Source organism: Oncorhynchus clarkii, chromosome 9 (assembly GCF_045791955.1).
Source record: "Oncorhynchus clarkii lewisi isolate Uvic-CL-2024 chromosome 9, UVic_Ocla_1.0, whole genome shotgun sequence".
In the NCBI taxonomy this organism is placed as follows: domain Eukaryota; kingdom Metazoa; phylum Chordata; class Actinopteri; order Salmoniformes; family Salmonidae; genus Oncorhynchus; species Oncorhynchus clarkii.
This window is the reverse complement of record NC_092155.1, coordinates 80,493,405-80,514,222: the sequence shown is the minus strand read 5'-3', so window position 1 is coordinate 80,514,222 and position 20,818 is coordinate 80,493,405. Positions and strand designations below refer to the sequence as shown.

The 20,818-nt window shown below is 46.1% G+C and overlaps 1 protein-coding gene across 1 annotated transcript in view; it reads right to left on the bottom strand.

Moving 5' to 3' along the window:
- LOC139417449 (AP-4 complex subunit beta-1-like) overlaps positions 1-10,058 on the bottom strand; it is a 32,940-nt gene extending 22,882 nt beyond the window's left edge. Inside the window, exons 1-5 of the mRNA XM_071166733.1 lie at positions 9,979-10,058; positions 9,508-9,665; positions 8,895-9,119; positions 8,240-8,370; positions 6,322-6,469 (exon numbers count right to left, since the gene is read on the bottom strand). Coding sequence (XP_071022834.1) covers positions 6,322-6,469; positions 8,240-8,370; positions 8,895-9,119; positions 9,508-9,620 — 617 coding nt within the window. The 5' untranslated portion in view covers positions 9,621-9,665; positions 9,979-10,058. The remainder of the gene's footprint in view (positions 1-6,321; positions 6,470-8,239; positions 8,371-8,894; positions 9,120-9,507; positions 9,666-9,978) is intronic.
- Positions 10,059-20,818: the final 10,760 nt, after the last annotated feature.

Genomic DNA, 20,818 nt, shown 5'->3' with positions numbered 1-20,818 from the left:
CCTATATCCCCCCACTAGAATCCCTGTACTTTCATGAAGACAGCTTCTCCATCCCGGAGGGGGAAATCAATCATTTCCAGGCCCAGGGACATGTACTGCTCTGTGGAGACCTAAATGCCAGAACTAGACAAGAACCTGACACCCTCAGCACACAGGGGGACAAACACCTGCAGTGGTACACCTCGGGACTTAGAGGTACCCAGCATCACAGCCTCATTGCTCCAGACCACCACCAGGGGGAGTTAGAGGTACCCAGCATCACGGCCTCATTGCTCCAGACCACCACCAGGGGGAGTTAGAGGTACCCAGCGTCACGGCTCCAGACCACCACCAGGGGGAGTTAGAGGTACCCAGTGTCACGGCCTCATTGCTCCAGACCACCACCAGGGGGAGTTAGAGGTACCCAGCGTCACGGCCTCATTGCTCCAGACCACCACCAGGGGGAGTTAGAGGTACCCAGCATCACGGCCTCATTGCTCCAGACCACCACCAGGGGGAGTTAGAGGTACCCAGCGTCACTGCTCCAGACCACCACCAGGGGGAGTTAGAGGTACCCAGCATCACGGCCTCATTGCTCCAGACCACCACCAGGGGGAGTTAGAGGTACCCAGCGTCACGGCTCCAGACCACCACCAGGGGGAGTTAGAGGTACCCAGCGTCACGGCTTCAGACCACCACCAGGGGGAGTTAGAGGTACCCAGCGTCACGGCTCCAGACCACCACCAGGGGGAGTTAGAGGTACCCAGCATCACGGCCTCATTGCTCCAGACCACCACCAGGGGGAGTTAGAGGTACCCAGCGTCACGGCTCCAGACCACCACCAGGGGGAGTTAGAGGTACCCAGCATCACGGCCTCATTGCTCCAGACCACCACCAGGGGGAGTTAGAGGTACCCAGCGTCACGGCTCCAGACCACCACCAGGGGGAGTTAGAGGTACCCAGTGTCACGGCCTCATTGCTCCAGACCACCACCAGGGGGAGTTAGAGGTACCCAGCGTCACGGCCTCATTGCTCCAGACCACCACCAGGGGGAGTTAGAGGTACCCAGCGTCACGGCTCCAGACCACCACCAGGGGGAGTTAGAGGTACCCAGTGTCACGGCCTCATTGCTCCAGACCCCCACCAGGGGGAGTTAGAGGTACCCAGTGTCACGGCCTCATTGCTCCAGACCACCACCAGGGGGAGTTAGAGGTACCCAGTGTCACGGCTCCACTACTCCAGACCACCACCAGGGGGAGTTAGAGGTACCCAGCTCCAGACCACCACCAGGAGGAGCTAGAGCACTCATTATGCATTTGGGTCCCAAGGCTGACCAATCATATTGAGTGGTTCAATGATGAATTTGACGTTATGCCACCCGTCGCTGGTGACATTCTTCAGCAAAGATGTCTGACAAAAACATGATGGTGGAAGCAGATGTAAGTAATTATAACGTCATAACGAGTCAAGCAAAAAAATGGACAGTTGAGAGGAATGTGTTAGATAATTTAGAGACAAACGATTGTCCAGATTTTTTTGCTATTTAGCAAGTTTGATTTCAGTCATATCCAATAGCAGGTGTCTGTGTCTGCATGTATGTATTACAATTATACACTGTTGGAATCGGATAAACTTTAACATTGAGATAGTAAATAAATTATAGAGAAGAAGCCTTGAATAGAAAGAGTTGGAAGAGAATGGGTTGTAAAGTCAGAAGTTAATGTTAATGGATTGAGAGGGGTTGAGGTCAGGAGGAGAGGAGAGCGATGTGTTGATACAGGGGAGACAGATGGACATCTGTGGAATAGGTGAAGGAGGGCTTGAGGCCAGGAGGAGAGGACAGCGATGTGTTGATACAGGGGAGACAGATGGACATCTGTGGAATAGGTGAAGGAGGGGTTGAGGTCAGGAGGAGAGGAGAGCGATGTGTTGATACAGGGGAGACAGATGGACATCTGTAGAATAGGTGAAGGAGGGCTTGAGGCCAGGAGGAGAGGACAGCGATGTGTTGATACAGGGGAGACAGATGGACATCTGTGGAATAGGTGAAGGAGGGCTTGAGGCCAGGAGGAGAGGACAGCGATGTGTTGATACAGGGGAGACAGATGGACATCTGTGGAATAGGTGAAGGAGGGGTTGAGGTCAGGAGGTGAGGAGAGCGATGTGTTGATACAGGGGAGACAGATGGACATCTGTGGATTAGGTGAAGGAGGGGTTGAGGTCAGGAGGAGAGGAGAGCGATGTGTTGATACAGGGGAGACAGATGGACATCTGTGGAATAGGTGAAGGAGGGCTTGAGGCCAGGAGGAGAGGACAGCGATGTGTTGATACAGGGGAGACAGATGGACATCTGTGGAATAGGTGAAGGAGGGGTTGAGGTCAGGAGGAGAGGAGAGAGATGTGTTGATACAGGGGAGACAGATGGACATCTGTGGATTATGAGAAGGAGGGGTTGAGGTCAGGAGGTGAGGAGAGCGATGTGTTGATACAGGGGAGACAGATGGACATCTGTGGAATAGGTGAAGGAGGGCTTGAGGCCAGGAGGAGAGGACAGCGATGTGTTGATACAGGGGAGACAGATGGACATCTGTGGAATAGGTGAAGGAGGGGTTGAGGTCAAGAGGAGAGGAGAGCGATGTGTTGATACAGGGGAGACAGATGGACATCTGTGGAATAGGTGAAGGAGGGCTTGAGGCCAGGAGGAGAGGACAGCGATGTGTTGATACAGGGGAGACAGATGGACATCTGTGGAATAGGTGAAGGAGGGGTTGAGGTCAGGAGGAGAGGAGAGCGATGTGTTGATACAGGGGAGACAGATGGACATCTGTGGAATAGGTGAAGGAGGGGTTGAGGTCAGGAGGAGAGCGATGTGTTGATACAGGGGAGACAGATGGACATTTGTGGAATAGGTGAAGGAGGGGTTGAGGTCAGGAGGAGAGTAGAGCGATGTGTTGATACAGGGGAAACAGATGGACATCTGTGGATTAGGTGAAGGAGGGGTTGAGGTCAGGAGGAGAGGAGAGCGATGTGTTGATACAGGGGAGACAGATGGACATCTGTGGATTAGGATAAGGAGGGGTTGAGGTCAGGAGGTGAGGAGAGCGATGTGTTGATACAGGGGAGACAGATGGACATCTGTGGATTAGGATAAGGAGGGGTTGAGGTCAGGAGGTGAGGAGAGCGATGTGTTGATACAGGGGAGACAGATGGACATCTGTGGAATAGGTGAAGGAGGGGTTGAGGTCAGGAGGAGAGGAGAGCGATGTGTTGATACAGGGGAAACAGATGGACATCTGTGGAATAGGTGAAGGAGGGCTTGAGGCCAGGAGGAGAGGAGAGCGATGTGTTGATACAGGGGAGACAGATGGACATCTGTGGAATAGGTGAAGGAGGGGTTGAGGTCAGGAGGAGAGGAGAGCGATGTGTTGATACAGGGGAAACAGATGGACATCTGTGGAATAGGTGAAGGAGGGCTTGAGGCCAGGAGGAGAGGAGAGCGATGTGTTGATACAGGGGAAACAGATGGACATCTGTGGAATAGGTGAAGGAGGGGTTGAGGTCAGGAGGAGAGGGGTGAGGTCAGGAGGAGAGGGGTGAGGTCAGGAGGAGAGGGGTTGAGGTCAGGAGGAGAGGGGTGAGGTCAGGAGGAGAGGGGTGAGGTCAGGAGGAGAGGGGTGAGGTCAGGAGGAGAGGGGTGAGGTCGGTTCCCCTTAAGGGAGTAATCAGGGTTAGTATCTGAATGAACTTCTTTCCCTTGGGCATAAACTAAGGATTTGAGAGAGGTAGATTCTTAAGTAGGATGTATATAACCAATGGAGAGAAATGTATAGTTGTCTGAATTACAGCTGTACAGAACCTTTGGGAAGAATTAAACTTGGTTAAAGCTTCTCTAGTGTCCATGAGTTATTTACTCAACAACACAGTGTTAATAATGCTCCTGGGACATCAATGATTACACATTGTAACTATGCAATAGACTAGAAACATAATTTAAGTCAAGGCTGATTTGTAATTCATATATACAGAATAGAAAACGGTACACTACACTTCCTATGCATATCTAACTCCCTTCATCTGCAGTAATCTGAGGAGGTTCTCCCAGCCATGTGGACCAGGGAAAAGGGAGGGAGTGTGGACCAGGGAGTGGTTGAGAACATATCACTATTAATAATATAATAATGTGAGGAAACCACCCTCAACATCGTAGCCCGAAGTGCAGCAGGCTATCTATCGCCTGTGACCAAATGTATTAATTGGGGTTGGGGTCGATTGTGGCTAAAAACACGATGAATTGGAATCTTTAACATGTGGAAAGGGGTTATTACTAGTTTTCACAAGCAGGCTGTGAACTCTGCTAACTGCGTTTCTAGGGCTGTTAGCTGAACAATAGACTATTCAACCTTTACTAAAGAATTGTCTAATAGCCGAGCTAGGTGTGAACTTGAGCTAGGTGTGAAACCCCCCCCCCAACTTGAGCTAGGTGTGAAACCCCCCCCCCCCCCCCCCAACTTGAGCTAGGTGTGAACCCCCCGCCCCCCTCCTCAACTTGAGCTAGGTGTGGAATCCCCCCTCCTCAACTTGAGCTAGGTGTGAAACCCCCCCAACTTGAGCTAGGTGTGAAACCCCCCCCCCTCACTGCATCTCAGTGCAAGAGGCATTACTACAGTCCCTGGTTCGAATACAGGCTGTATCACATCCGGCTGTGATAGGGATAGCCATAGGGCGGCGCACAATTGGCCCAGGGTTATTCCGGGTTTGACCGGGGTAGGCCGTGATTGTACCGTTGAGAATGACACAATTATTATTTTCCACAAAGTCTGCTGCCTCTGTGTCTTTAGATATTTTTGTCAGATGTTACTATGGAATACTGAAGTGTAATTACAAGCATTTCATAAGTGTCAAAGGCTTTTATTGACAATTACATGAAGTTGATGCAAAGAGTCAATATTTGCAGTGTTGACCCTTCTTTTTCAAGACTTCTGCAATCCGCCCTGGCATGCTGTCAATTAACTTCTGGGCCACATCCTGACTGATGGCAGCCCATTCTTGCATAATCAATGCTTGGAGTTGGTCAGAATTTGTGGGTTTGTCCACCCGCCTCTTGAGGATTGACCACAAGTTCTCAATGGGATTAAGGTCTGGGGAGTTTCCTGGCCATGGACCCAAAATATCGATGTTTTGTTCCCCGAGCCACTTAGTTATCACCTTTGCCTTATGACAAGGTGCTCCATCATGCTGGAAAAGGCATTGTTCATCACCAAACTGGATGGTTGGGAGAAGTTGCTCTCGGAGGATGAGTTGGTACCATTCTTTATTCATGGCTGTGTTCTTTGGCAAAATTGTGAGTGAGCCCACTCCCTTGGCTGAGAGCCAACCCCACACATGAATGGTTTTAGGATTCTTTAATGTTGGCATGACACAGGACTGATGGTAGCGCTCACCTTGTCTTCTCCGGACAAGCTTTTTTCCAGATGCCCCAAACGATCGGAAAGGGGATTCATCAGAGAAAATGACTTTACCCCAGTCCTCAGCAGTCCAATCCCTGTACCTTTTGCAGAATATCAGTCTGTCGGCACGTGTTTCCTTGCAGGTAACCATGGTTGACAGAGGCAGAACAATGATTCCAAGCACCACCCTCCTTTTGAAGCTTCCAGTCTGTTATTCGAACTCAATCAGCATGACAGAGTGATCTCCAGCCTTGTCCTCGTCAACACTCACACTTGTGTTAACGAGAGAATCACAGACATGTCAGCTGGTCCTTTTGTGGCAGGGCTGAAATGCAGTGGAAATGTTTTTGGGGATTCAGTTCATTTGCATGGCAAAGAGGGACTTTGAAAAGCAGACTGTGAAAATTAATATTTGTGTCATTCTCAAAATGTGTTGCCACGACTGTATACTGAGTGTACAAAACATTAAGAACACCTGCTATTTCACAACAGCAAGATGTGTGACCTGTTGCCACAAGAAAAGTGCGATCAGTGAAGAACAAACGTTGTAATAACAAACCATTTAGGCTTATTTTTAACTACTTGCACATCATGACATTTGAAAAGTCTTTATTCTTTTGGATCTTTTGTGAGTGTAATGTTTACAGTACATTTTTGTTTTGTTTATTATCTATTTCACTTGCTTTGGCGACGTTACGTTAACATGTTAACATGTGTTTTCCATGCCAATAAAGCCCTGAAATTGAACACCCACACACACACAGAAAGAGACGCACACACAGAGAGAGAGAGAGAGAGAGAGACACGCACAGAGACACCCACACACTGAGTACGAGTCATTTTAAGAGCGAGACTACACACACACACACACACACACACACACACACACACCTACCTGTTGAGGAGGTGGTGAGCAATGGGTTTGTTGATAGCCACGCCCCCTTCTTCCTGTAGAATCTCCTCCAGTGCCCGGAGACAGTTCACCATGACGACCGGGTCTGGGTCCCTTAGCAACCCATACAACTCATTCACTACAGCTACATCTGGAACACAGGAGGGGCACTTACAGCGTGCCTTGGACGTGTGTGTGTGTGTGTGTAAGGTCTGTGTGTACCTGTGTATGTCTGTGTGTATAATGTGTGTACCTACCTATCTGTGTTAGGTTGTAATGTGTGTTTCTACCTATCTCTGTGTTAGGTTGTAATGTGTGTATCTACCTATCTCTGTGTTAGGTTGTAATGTGTGTATCTACCTATCTCTGTGTTAGGTTGTAATGTGTGTATCTACCTATCTCTGTGTTAGGTTGTAATGTGTGTATCTACCTATCTCTGTGTTAGGTTGTAATGTGTGTATCTACCTATCTCTGTGTTAGGTTGTAATGTGTGTATCTACCTATCTCTGTGTTAGGTTGTAATGTGTGTATCTACCTATCTCTGTGTTAGGTTGTAATGTGTGTATCTACCTATCTCTGTGTTAGGTTGTAATGTGTGTATCTACCTATCTCTATGTTAGGTTGTAATGTGTGTATATTGTGTGTATAATGTGTGTATCTACCTATCTGTGTGTTAGGTTGTAATGTGTGTATCTACCTATCTCTGTGTTAGGTTGTAATGTGTGTATAATGTGTGTATAATGTGTGTACCTACCTATCTCTGTGTTAGGTTGTAATGTGTGTATATTGTGTGTATCTACCTATCTCTGTGTTAGGTTGTAATGTGTGTTTCTACCTATCTCTGTGTTAGGTTGTAATGTGTGTATCTACCTATCTCTGTGTTAGGTTGTAATGTGTGTTTCTACCTATCTCTGTGTTAGGTTGTAATGTGTGTATCTACCCATCTCTATGTTAGGTTGTAATGTGTGTATCTACCTATCTCTATGTTAGGTTGTAATGTGTGTTCCTACCCATCTCTATGTTAGGTTGTAATGTGTGTATCTACCTATCTCTATGTTAGGTTGTAATGTGTGTTCCTACCCATCTCTATGTTAGGTTGTAATGTGTGTATCTACCTATCTCTATGTTAGGTTGTAATGTGTGTATCTACCCATCTCTATGTTAGGTTGTAATGTGTGTATAATGTGTGTATAATGTGTGTACCTACCCATCTCTATGTTAGGTTGTAATGTGTGTATAATGTGTGTATAATGTGTGTACCTACCCATCTCTATGTTAGGTTGTAATGTGTGTATAATGTGTGTATCTACCTATCTCTATGTTAGGTTGTAATGTGTGTTCCTACCCATCTCTATGTTAGGTTGTAATGTGTGTATCTACCTATCTCTATGTTAGGTTGTAATGTGTGTATCTACCCATCTCTATGTTAGGTTGTAATGTGTGTATAATGTGTGTATAATGTGTGTACCTACCCATCTCTATGTTAGGTTGTAATGTGTGTATAATGTGTGTATAATGTGTGTACCTACCCATCTCTATGTTAGGTTGTAATGTGTGTATAATGTGTGTATCTACCTATCTCTGTGTTAGGTTGTAATGTGTGTATATTGTGTGTATCTACCTATCTCTGTGTTAGGTTGTAATGTGTGTATCTACCTATCTCTGTGTTAGGTTGTAATGTGTGTATCTACCTATCTCTGTGTTAGGTTGTAATGTGTGTATCTACCTATCTCTGTGTTAGGTTGTAATGTGTGTATCTACCTATCTCTGTGTTAGGTTGTAATGTGTGTATCTACCTATCTCTGTGTTAGGTTGTAATGTGTGTTTCTACCTATCTCTGTGTTAGGTTGTAATGTGTGTATCTACCTATCTGTGTTAGGTTGTAATGTGTGTATATTGTGTGTATAATGTGTGTACCTACCTATCTCTGTGTTAGGTTGTAATGTGTGTATCTTGGCCCAGCCCAGTACAGCCACTCTGCGAACACACGCCGCCTTGTCCTTCAGTCCCACTGTAAGAGGCTGCTGCACATACTGTGATAGACCTGGGAGTCTGCAACACACACACATTACACACACTACATATTACACACACACACATTACACACACTACATATTACACACACACACGTTACATATTACACACACGCACACACACGTTACACACACGTTACATATTGGGGCGGCAGGGTAGCCTAGTGGTTAGAGCGTTGGACTAGTAACCGGAAGGTTGTGAGTTCAAACCCCCGAGCTGACAAGGTACAAACAAATCTGTCGTTCTGCCACTGAACAGGCAGTTAACCCACTGTTCCCAGGCCGTCATTGAAAATAAGAATTTGTTCTTAACTGACTTGCCTAGTTAAATAAAGGTCAAAAAATAAAAAAATATTACACACACGCACACACACAAGTTACATATTACACACACACACACGTTACATATTACACACACACACACACACAAGTTACATATTACACACACACACACGTTACATATTACACACATTACACACACATTACATATTACACACGTTACACACATGTTACACACACACGTTACATATTACACACACACACCTGAGGTTGCACATGTTCCGTAGGGCCAGGCTGCGAACCATGGGGTTGTGATCCGAGCAGTCTTTCCTCAGGGTGTTTATTACCAGCAGAGACAGCTCAGGGTTCAGACTGGCATAGGAACACAGAAACACATACACCAGTTTCTTCTGGACAATATCCACCGTTGCACATGCCTTCACCATCTCACTGTACAACCCAGATACATCTTGTCCTTGAGACATCACTCTGGGAAACGTGAAAGGGAGCAGGGAAGAGGAGAGAGATAGAGAGGAAGAAAGAGAGAGGTGGGAGAGAGAGAGGTGGGAGAGAAGAGAGAGGGAGAAAGGGAGAGAGATAGAGAGAGATAGAGAGAGGGAGAAAGAGAAGAGAGAGAGATGGAGAGAGGGAGAAAGAGAGAGGCGGGAGAGAAGAGAGAGAGATAGAGAGAGGGAGAAAGAGGCGGGAGAGAAGAGCGAGAGATAGAGAAAGGGAGAAAGAGAGGGAGAGAGAGAGAGAGAGAGGTGTGAGAAAGACTGACATGTTAGTGTGTGTGTGTAGTCAGTTGTAATTGTGCATGTGTGTAGCATAGTTAGTGGTAACGTGTGTGTGTGTAGTCGGTGATAGTTGTGTACACCTGATGACTCTGTGGATGGTGTTTCTGTAGCGTAGGTGGTCAGCTTGGACGTTTGGGTTGGACAGAGCCCTCCTCAGCTCCCTCACTGTATGCTCATCGCCCAGGTAAGGCATGGTAGCAGCAGACTGTCTGACACACAGACAGACGCTAGTGAAAGGCTATTGATGTTACAAATATACAAATGCCACACACACACACACACACACACACACAGACACACACACAGACAGACAGACAAGACAGAGACAGGACAAAGACAGGGGGGTTGTTAGTTCTCTGGTTTCGAAGGCAGAGAGCCACAGGCAACGTCGTTAGCTACAGTAGCTAACTTAGCACGGTGGATATTGTCCAGAATAAACTGGTGTTTCTGTGTTCCTAGCTAGCGTTAACTACTCAACATTGCCATCCTTTCAGATATTAACGCCGCTTACGTTACATCTTGTTCGGATAACGTGACCTTAAACCACTTACCGTTTAGTCGTCACTTATGGATTATTTAATGGGGGGAAAAATCGTTCAAATCGCTAGTTTGTTGACATCCGTGTTAAACGTCCACCGGTATTCCGCCAGCAGCACGAATGATAACGTCACGGTGTATATGGTAATGAGGAAACCTTCAAAATACAGGCCCGCATTTTCAAAACATTGCAACGTGGATAACTCATTCAAAAAAAGCTATTGAATATTTATCAATGTCCACTTCTATTGTGCCAACAAGAAAAGGCAATAAGTATTTTATGAAAACATTTTTTTTTTAAATACAATGTTGACAACTGGTATTTTGAGAATATCGGGCTGTAGAGAGAACTTTTCTACCGGTCTCAGCTAAAGTGGGGTGTCGAATACTCAGTAGGGTCTTTACTTACTAAATATGGTTAATTTTGGATGGGAACTGTGTCACAGGACCTGTTGCTGGCTGGGCCACACTGTGGCTGTATCTCAATAGTCTCCTAGCTGGGACACACTGTGGCTGTATCTCAATAGTCTCCTAGCTGGGCCACACTGTGGCTGTATCTCAATAGTCTCCTAGCTGGGACACACTGTGGCTGTATCTCAATAGTCTCCTAGCTGGGCCACACTGTGGCTGTATCTCAATAGTCTACTAGCTGGGACACACTGTGGCTGTATCTCAATAGTCTACTAGCTGGGACACACTGTGGCTGTATCTCAATAGTCTACTAGCTGGGACACACTGTGGCTGTATCTCAATAGTCTACTAACTGGGACACACTGTGGCTGTATCTCAATAGTCTACTAGCTGGGACACACTGTGGCTGTATCTCAATAGTCTACTAGCCTATACTATGGCTTATGGGTTATGGGTTATGGGTTATGGTTATGGGTTAGGGGTAAGGGTTAGGGGTATGGGGTATGGGTTATGGGTTATGGGTATGGGGTATGGGTTATGGGTATGGGGTATAGGTTAGGGGTATGGGTTAGGGGTTATGGGTTATGGTTATGGGTTAGGGGTATGGGTTAGGGTTATGGGTATGGGTTAGGGGTATGGGTTAGGGGTATGGGTTAGGGGTTATGGGTTATGGTTATGGGTTAGGGGTATGGGTTAGGGTTATGGGTTATGGTTATGGGTTAGGGGTATGGGTTAGGGTTATGGGTATGGGTTAGGGGTATGGGTTAGGGGTATGGGTTAGGGTTATGGGTTATGGTTATGGGTTAGGGGTATGGGTTAGGGTTATGGGTATGGGTTAGGGGTATGGGTTAGGGGTTATGGGTTATGGTTATGGGTTAGGGGTATGGGTTAGGGTTATGGGTATGGGTTATGGGTATAGTTTATGGGTTAGGGGTATGGGTTAGGGGTATGTGTTATGGGTTATGGGTTATGGGTTAGGGGTGTGGGTTATAGTTAGGGGTATGGGTTATGGTTAGGGGTATGGGTTATGGGTTATGGTTAGGGGTATGGGACAGTGGGGACAGAGACAGTGGGGACAGAGACAGGGTCAGCTCAGTGGGGACAGAGACAGGGTCAGTCAGTGGGGACAGAGACAGGGTCAGTCAGTGGGGACAGAGACAGGGTCAGTCAGCGGGGACAGAGACAGGGTCAGTCAGTAGAGACAGGGTCAGTTAGTGGGGACAGAGGCAGGGTCAGCTCAGTGGGGACAGAGAAAGGGTCAGTCAGTGGGGACAGAGACAGGGTCAGTCAGTGGGGACAGAGACAGGGTCAGCTCAGTGGGGACAGAGACAGGGTCAGTCAGTGGGGACAGAGACAGGGTCAGTCAGTGGGGACAGAGACAGGGTCAGTCAGCGGGGACAGAGACAGGGTCAGTCAGCGGGGACAGAGACAGGGTCAGTCAGTAGAGACAGGGTCAGTCAGTGGGGACAGAGACAGGGTCAGTCAGTGGGGACAGAGACAGGGTCAGTCAGCGGGGACAGAGACAGGGTCAGTCAGTGGGGACAGAGACAGGGTCAGTCAGTGGGGACAGAGACAGGGTCAGCTCAGTGGGGACAGGGTCAGTCAGTGGGGACAGAGACAGGGTCAGTCAGTGGGGACAGAGACAGGGTCAGTCAGCGGGGACAGAGACAGGGTCAGTCAGTAGAGACAGGGTCAGTCAGTGGGGACAGAGACAGGGTCAGTCAGTAGAGACAGGGTCAGTCAGTGGGGACAGAGACAGGGTCAGTCAGTGGGGACAGAGACAGGGTCAGTCAGCGGGGACAGAGACAGGGTCAGTCAGTAGAGACAGGGTCAGTCAGTAGAGACAGGGTCAGTCAGTGGGGACAGAGACAGGGTCAGTCAGTGGGGACAGAGACAGGGTCAGTCAGTGGGGACAGAGACAGGGTCAGTCAGCAGGGACAGAGACAGGGTCAATCAGTAGAGACAGGGTCAGTCAGTAGAGACAGGGTCAGTCAGTGGGGACAGAGACAGGGTCAGTCAGTGGGGACAGAGACAGGGTCAGTCAGTGGGGACAGAGACAGGGTCAGTCAGTGGGGACAGAGACAGGGTCAGTCAGCGGGGACAGAGACAGGGTCAGTCAGTGGGGACAGAGACAGGGTCAGTCAGTAGAGACAGGGTCAGTCAGTGGGGACAGAGACAGGGTCAGTCAGTGGGGACAGAGACAGGGTCAGTCAGCGGGGACAGAGACAGGGTCAGTCAGAGGGGACAGAGGCAGGGTCAGTCAGCGGGGACAGAGACAGGGTCAGTCAGCGGGGACAGAGACAGGGTCAGTCAGTGGGGACAGAGACAGGGTCAGTCAGTGGGGACAGAGACAGGGTCAGTCAGCGGGGACAGAGACAGGGTCAGTCAGTAGAGACAGGGTCAGTCAGTGGGGACAGAGACAGGGTCAGTCAGTGGGGACAGAGACAGGGTCAGTCAGCGGGGACAGAGACAGGGTCAGTCAGTGGGGACAGAGACAGGGTCAGTCAGTGGGGACAGAGACAGGGTCAGCTCAGTGGGGACAGGGTCAGTCAGTGGGGACAGAGACAGGGTCAGTCAGTGGGGACAGAGACAGGGTCAGTCAGCGGGGACAGAGACAGGGTCAGTCAGTAGAGACAGGGTCAGTCAGTGGGGACAGAGACAGGGTCAGTCAGTAGAGACAGGGTCAGTCAGTGGGGACAGAGACAGGGTCAGTCAGTGGGGACAGAGACAGGGTCAGTCAGCGGGGACAGAGACAGGGTCAGTCAGTAGAGACAGGGTCAGTCAGTAGAGACAGGGTCAGTCAGTGGGGACAGAGACAGGGTCAGTCAGTGGGGACAGAGACAGGGTCAGTCAGTGGGGACAGAGACAGGGTCAGTCAGCAGGGACAGAGACAGGGTCAATCAGTAGAGACAGGGTCAGTCAGTAGAGACAGGGTCAGTCAGTGGGGACAGAGACAGGGTCAGTCAGTGGGGACAGAGACAGTGTCAGTCAGCGGGGACAGAGACAGGGTCAGTCAGCGGGGACAGAGACAGGGTCAGTCAGTGGGGACAGAGACAGGGTCAGTCAGTGGGGACAGAGACAGGGTCAGTCAGCGGGGACAGAGACAGGGTCAGTCAGTAGAGACAGGGTCAGTCAGTGGGGACAGAGACAGGGTCAGTCAGTGGGGACAGAGACAGGGTCAGTCAGCGGGGACAGAGACAGGGTCAGTCAGTGGGGACAGAGACAGGGTCAGTCAGTGGGGACAGAGACAGGGTCAGCTCAGTGGGGACAGGGTCAGTCAGTGGGGACAGAGACAGGGTCAGTCAGTGGGGACAGAGACAGGGTCAGTCAGCGGGGACAGAGACAGGGTCAGTCAGTAGAGACAGGGTCAGTCAGTGGGGACAGAGACAGGGTCAGTCAGTAGAGACAGGGTCAGTCAGTGGGGACAGAGACAGGGTCAGTCAGTGGGGACAGAGACAGGGTCAGTCAGCGGGGACAGAGACAGGGTCAGTCAGTAGAGACAGGGTCAGTCAGTAGAGACAGGGTCAGTCAGTGGGGACAGAGACAGGGTCAGTCAGTGGGGACAGAGACAGGGTCAGTCAGTGGGGACAGAGACAGGGTCAGTCAGCAGGGACAGAGACAGGGTCAATCAGTAGAGACAGGGTCAGTCAGTAGAGACAGGGTCAGTCAGTGGGGACAGAGACAGGGTCAGTCAGTGGGGACAGAGACAGGGTCAGTCAGTGGGGACAGAGACAGGGTCAGTCAGTGGGGACAGAGACAGGGTCAGTCAGCGGGGACAGAGACAGGGTCAGTCAGTGGGGACAGAGACAGGGTCAGTCAGTAGAGACAGGGTCAGTCAGTGGGGACAGAGACAGGGTCAGTCAGTGGGGACAGAGACAGGGTCAGTCAGCGGGGACAGAGACAGGGTCAGTCAGAGGGGACAGAGACAGGGTCAGTCAGCGGGGACAGAGACAGGGTCAGTCAGCGGGGACAGAGACAGGGTCAGTCAGTGGGGACAGAGACAGGGTCAGTCAGCGGGGACAGAGACAGGGTCAGTCAGCGGGGACAGAGACAGGGTCAGTCAGTGGGGACAGAGACAGGGTCAGTCAGTGGGGACAGAGACAGGGTCAGTCAGCGGGGACAGAGACAGGGTCAGTCAGTGGGGACAGAGACAGGGTCAGTCAGTGGGGACCGAGACAGGGTCAGCTCAGTGGGGACAGAGACAGGGTCAGCTCAGTGGGGACAGAGACAGGGTCAGTCAGTGGGGACAGAGACAGGGTCAGTCAGCGGGGACAGAGACAGGGTCAGTCAGCGGGGACAGAGACAGGGTCAGTCAGTAGAGACAGGGTCAGTCAGTAGAGACAGGGTCAGTCAGTGGGGACAGAGACAGGGTCAGCTCAGTGGGGACAGAGACAGGGTCAGCTCAACATGTACTGCGGCTTCCCCGTATTAAGAACTACAGTTCCCAGAGTACACCTGATGTTACCAAGCTATCTGTGTCAAATGGTGCTTATTCTGATTGTGTTAAACAGATATCATCCAACTGTCTCCTGAGGTGCACATCTAGAGCACAGTCCTCTTCGTCCTGAATAACTTACTTGCATACCCCATGTTCTTCATGTTTCCAATGGTTGTGTGGTGGTGCTTTGTGCGCATTTACCATCCCCCACTAATCAAATCCACGACCAGCTCGAGTTCGCGCTGGGCTCGAGTGCTAGTGCGCATGTATCAGTGGGCTCCTGAGACCGGAACTAGCAAGATGTCAGCCCCCATGAATCTTTTTAAAATAATTTTTAAAATTATTTTTTTAACAACAAATCAATACATAAAGCACATGAGTGAAGACAAGCATACATAGATTACAAACAATGGATAATCGAACTAGGGGCGGGGCTGGGGGCGGGGCTAGGGGGTACAATATCACATTACAATTACACAAGGACCTTAAGGAACATGCATATACTTACAATTCTAACAGCTTTTTTGTTAGTAGAGCATTTAACCGTCTTAAATTACAGTTCAATTTCTTTTTGTAGGGTGAGAAAATGTGTTTTTCTGTTTGTAAATTTACATTTGTGTATATGAAATTTGGCCAAAAGAATAATGAAATAAATTACATAAAAATATTTCAGCTTATTTATATTGTATGTAAAGAATCCAAACAGTACATCTCTCCACAATAGTGTAAAATCTTCATAAATGTGTTCAATTATAAACCTACTGATGTCTTGCCACATGCATACAATGCCAAAAAAGATGCAACACTGTTTCTGGGTGGTCATTACAAAAGGAGAAATTTGAGTTGATGTTTTCCTTAAACTTCTTCATATAGTGGTTGGCAGGATAATATTTATGAATCATTTTAAAGGGAACTTCCTAAATTTTGTTAACAAGTAGGTATGTGTGTGGCAACATCCAATCTTTTTTCCAACAGATATTATCAATAAATCCTGCTGAAACAAGGTTCGTATCGCTCTGTTGTTGAATGGACCAAAAGAGAAACAAATCTTTCCTACTGATGAGTCAACAGGGTCAATAGAAGGTAGGCTCTGAGGGTCAGGTCTTTCCTACTGATGAGTCAACAGGGTCAAGGGAAGGTAGGCTCTGAGGGTCAGGTCTTTCCTACTGATGAGTCAACAGGGTCAATGGAAGGTAGGCTCTGAGGGTCAGGTCTTTCCTACTGATGAGTCAACAGGGTCAAGGGAAGGTAGGCTCTGAGGGTCAGGTCTTTCCTACTGATGAGTCAACAGGGTCAATAGAAGGTAGGCTCTGAGGGTCAGGTCTTGACACGTTCCTGAAAAATACAGCAACACCTGAGGGAATGGTATCTAAAACAATTGCAAAATCTTTAGGTGTTACAGGGACCTTGTAAAGGGATAAGAATTCTTTATAACTGAGTAAAAGACCCTCTGCATTTACCAGTTGGCACCAATAGGATATTATTTCGGAACCAATATTCTAAAAACAAAGAAGTATTTTTATACAATATATCCCGATTATTCCATATATAATATCTGTGTGGAGAAAAATTGTGTTTATAAATTAAGGATCCTGACAAGAGAACATGCCGATGAAAAGCAGAACGTTTCACTGGAACTTTGTCAATATTATAATTGCAAAACAACATGAAGTTAAGGCCACCAAAAGTAGAGAAGACATGATGAGGAATAAAAGTCCAGATAGAAGTGGGTCTTCTTAGGAATTGTTTTATCCAATTGATCTTAAACGTATTAAAGTAGTAAAGTCCAGAAAATTCAGTCCACCATTCTCATAAGTGTTCATTACAACAGTTTTCCTAATGTAATGGGTACGGTTTCTCCACAGAAAGTTGAAAAGCATCTGGTCTATCTCCTTGCTTATTTTACTGTCAAGATATAAAGAAAGATAGAGCACCATATGTTAGTCTAGAGAAACCTTCAGCCTTGGTTATTAGGACTCTACCTTTTAAAGATAAGTAGCCATTGATTTAGTTTCTTCTGGGTTGTTTTAATAAGAGGGTTAAAATGTAGTAAGCCTCTAGACTTCTGATCCTTTGTAATGGTTCTGCCTAAATATGTAAGTTCTTCTTTTACTGGGATACCATAATATGAAGGTGTCACACAATCTTTGACAGCTATGAGTTCACATTTATTAATGCTAAGATACAGACCAGACGCTTTGGAAAAGAATTGTGTCACATTGATCGATATGGGAATTTGGTTAGCGTCTTTCAGAAAAAGTGTAGTATCATCAGCCAGCTGGTTTATAATAATTTATTTACCAGCTATGGAGATAACTTGTACAGGACTATTATTTAAAGAATTTGCAAGAAGTTGGGTGATTAATAAAAACAGGTACGGAGAGATAGGACAACCTTGCCTAATTCCTCTCTTTAACTCAAATCTAGGTGAGGTGCCATATTTCAATTTGATAGAGCTGATACCATTTGCATAGAGTCTTAAATAGCCTTACAGAAAAAATCCCCAAAGCCAAGTCTCTCAAGGGAGTGGAAGAGGAACTGATGCTCTACTGTGTCAAATGCTTTATAAAACTCTAAAAAATAGTATGAAGCTATCCTCAGTTATTAGGTCTGAGTAGTCAAGTACGTCTAATACTAGTCTGACATTTTTAGAAATACGTCTGTTCCTCATGAAGCCAGACTGTGTTTCATCAATGATTTCATCCAGGACTTCTTTAATTCTTTTTGCAAGTAGTGAGGCTAATATCTTATAGTCATTATTAAGAAGACAAATTGGACGCCAGTTATCGATGAACAGCACTTATTTTTTAGGCTTAGGTATCAGTGTTATTAACCCCTGACTCATTGTAGGAGGGAGAACATTGTTTTTAATACTCTCTAATAAGACTTCAAATAGGAAGGGAGCTACTTATTCAGAAAATAATTTGTAAAATTCTGATGTAACTCCATCAACACCTGGTGATTTATTGTTCTTTAGATGTTTGATAGACTCTATAATCTCTTCAACTTTGATGGTTTCATCACACTGTTTAGATTCTATATCACTGATAGAGTGAACATTATTCAGTGAGTTAAAAAACATATCTGTGGATTCCTGACAGAACGTAGAGCTATACAATTTTCTGTAAAAATTGCTACAGTATTTAGCGATTAATTTTTGGTCATCTGTAATAACACCATCAATGTTTAACTTTGGATAGTGTTATTTTTAGAGTGAAATTTCTCAAGTCTAAAGAAATAGGATGAATTCTGTTCTCCCTCCTCAATCCGTTTTTTCCTAGATCTAATAAAGGCTCCTTCTGCTTTTAATTTATATATATTATCCAGTTTATTTTGTAACTCAATTAGTTCCATCTTCTCCTCCCCCGAGAGGTCGGCTGGGGACCTCTGAGAAAGGGAAGTTATCTTAATGATCACCTTTTCCTCCTCAGCTCTACTGGTCTTAGCAAGATTACTACCATATTTTCTAAGGTATTTGGACACCTCAAATTTAATTAATTTAATTAATTAAGATTTTTCTTTACAAGCCCTTTCCCAAAAGTGTGAGAGCAGATCTTTAACCTCAAATTTAACTATATCATTATTCAATAATGAACTATTTAGCTTCCAGTAGGATGCTCTGCCAAGGTTAATATCAGGGGTAAATATTTTGATATCAATGTAAATGGCCCTATGGTCTGTGAGGGGAGTAGTACAAATATCAGTAGTAACACACTCACCATCAATACATTTGGATATGAGCCCAAAATCTATTCTCGATTGTCTGGAACCTGTTTTGTTACTCCAAGTGAATGATCTGTTGGCCGGAAACCTCTCTCTCCATTCAAACTTTTCCATAAAAAGTATTAAACCAAAAGTCTGATTGGTTGGCCTACCTTGGGGCCATCTATCAGTTGAGTTATCTATTGTAATGTTAAAGTCCCCTCCTATCAATAATAACGAATTGGGAAATTTAGATAACCAATGAAGTATATTTTTCTCTACAGATTCAAGCAATTCATCATGTTTGGTGTTGTACCCCTAGAAGTTTACAGTAATGAGTGTAATGTCATTGTAACTCATCATTCTCATGTTTGGTGTTGTACCCATAGAAGTTTACAGTAATGAGCGTAATGTCATTGTAACTCATCATTCTCATGTTTGGTGTTGTACCCGTAGAAGTTTACAGTAATGAGTGTAATGTCATTGTAACTCATCATTCTCATGTTTGGTATTGTACCTGTAGAAGTTTACAGTAATGAGTGTAATGTCATTGTAACTCATCATTCTCATGTTTGGTGTTGTACCCGTAGAAGTTTACAGTAATGAGTGTAATGTCATTGTAACTCATCATTCTCATGTTTGGTGTTGTACCTGTAGAAGTGTACAGTAATGAGTGTAATGTCATTGTAACTCATCATTCTCATGTTTGGTGTTGTACCCGTAGAAGTTTACAGTAATGAGTGTAATGTCATTGTAACTCATCATTCTCATGTTTGGTATTGTACCCGTAGAAGTTTACAGTAATGAGTGTAATGTCATTGTAACTCATCATTCTCATGTTTGGTATTGTACCTGTAGAAGTTTACAGTAATGAGTGTAATGTCATTGTAACTCATCATTCTCATGTTTGGTGTTGTACCCGTAGAGGTTTACAGTAATGAGCGTAATATCATTGTAACTGATCATTCTCATGTTTGGTGTTGTACCCATAGAAGTTTACAGTAATGAGTGTAATGTCATTGTGACCAAATGTCAAAGTGACCAAAGGGGTCACAGAGTGTAGAATATTACCACCAGAGGGATCACAGAGTGTAGAATATTACCACCAAAGGTATTTTTCATTGTAGTGACACCAGCGGAGCGTAGAGATCCATGGGAAAGCCAGATATCGTTGCCCCACTGTGACCTCCAGAAGTTGACATCAGCCGAAATTGAGTGAGACTCTTGAAAAAAGCTCAAATCTGTTCGAAATTGTTTAGCAAATAAAAACAAGGCCTTGCGCTTCACATTGTTTCGTTACCCCCCTAGCATTAAGAGATAATATAGACAAAGACAAAACAACAAAGATTATATAAAAGTATAAACTGTAGTGGGATGAGTCAAAGACGTAGGAGCAGTGAACGTAAACGACAAGGAACCGAGATCTGCACCATTTATGTCCATTTAAAGTGAGCCCCCACGAATCGACATATGCGATAGTGAGTGGATTACGTTGAAACAATGGTCGGCCATCTTGGAGGCAGTCTCTAGTTCTTATGCCGCGTTCAAAACAACCTCGAAACTCGGTAATCTCAGACTTCCGAGCGTTCAAGGAAACTGGGAACTTGGAACTCCGACTGGGAAAAATGGTTTTGAACTGTCATCCAACTCGGAATTCCAATTTGGGAACTCTGTCCTCTCTAGAGCTCCGACTTTCCGACCTGAAAATCACTGCCGTCATGATTAGACCACGTATTTTTCAGAGTTCCCAGTTGTCATGAAAGCAGCATTCGATATTAAAATGGTTATGGCATTATTCATGTAAACTCCTTACTCTGTTTATCTTAATCGGCGTAAGGTCATAATCGATGTAAGCAGATACCGATTAAAACAACTGGTTTTCTGAGCAATCTTTAGAATTATTAGGACATGGAAACAGTTTAATATGCGCATGTGCCAGCACCAACGCCCCACTCTTTGCGCGAGTGAAGTGATTTCGGGAAAGGTGAAAGGATGCATCATAAATTTCAAATGTACTGTATATGTCCGAACTCAGAATCAAAAAGTCTTAAGCAAAAATAACACTGTCACTGTGCCAGAACGTTCATTTTGATTGGCGATTTTCTGTATTTATTAATCAGTAGCTTGGTTATAGATGTGTCCATGTAAACAAACGGACTGTCCACGGTCGCATTATTGTGTATTTAACCGTGCTCACTGACAAGAAGCTGCCGTGCGGGGACTCGTTAGGTGGCTTGTTTCAACTTAATGATACCATATCTTGACTGATGTCATCATGTCTATGCCAATATGGTTAAAATTCG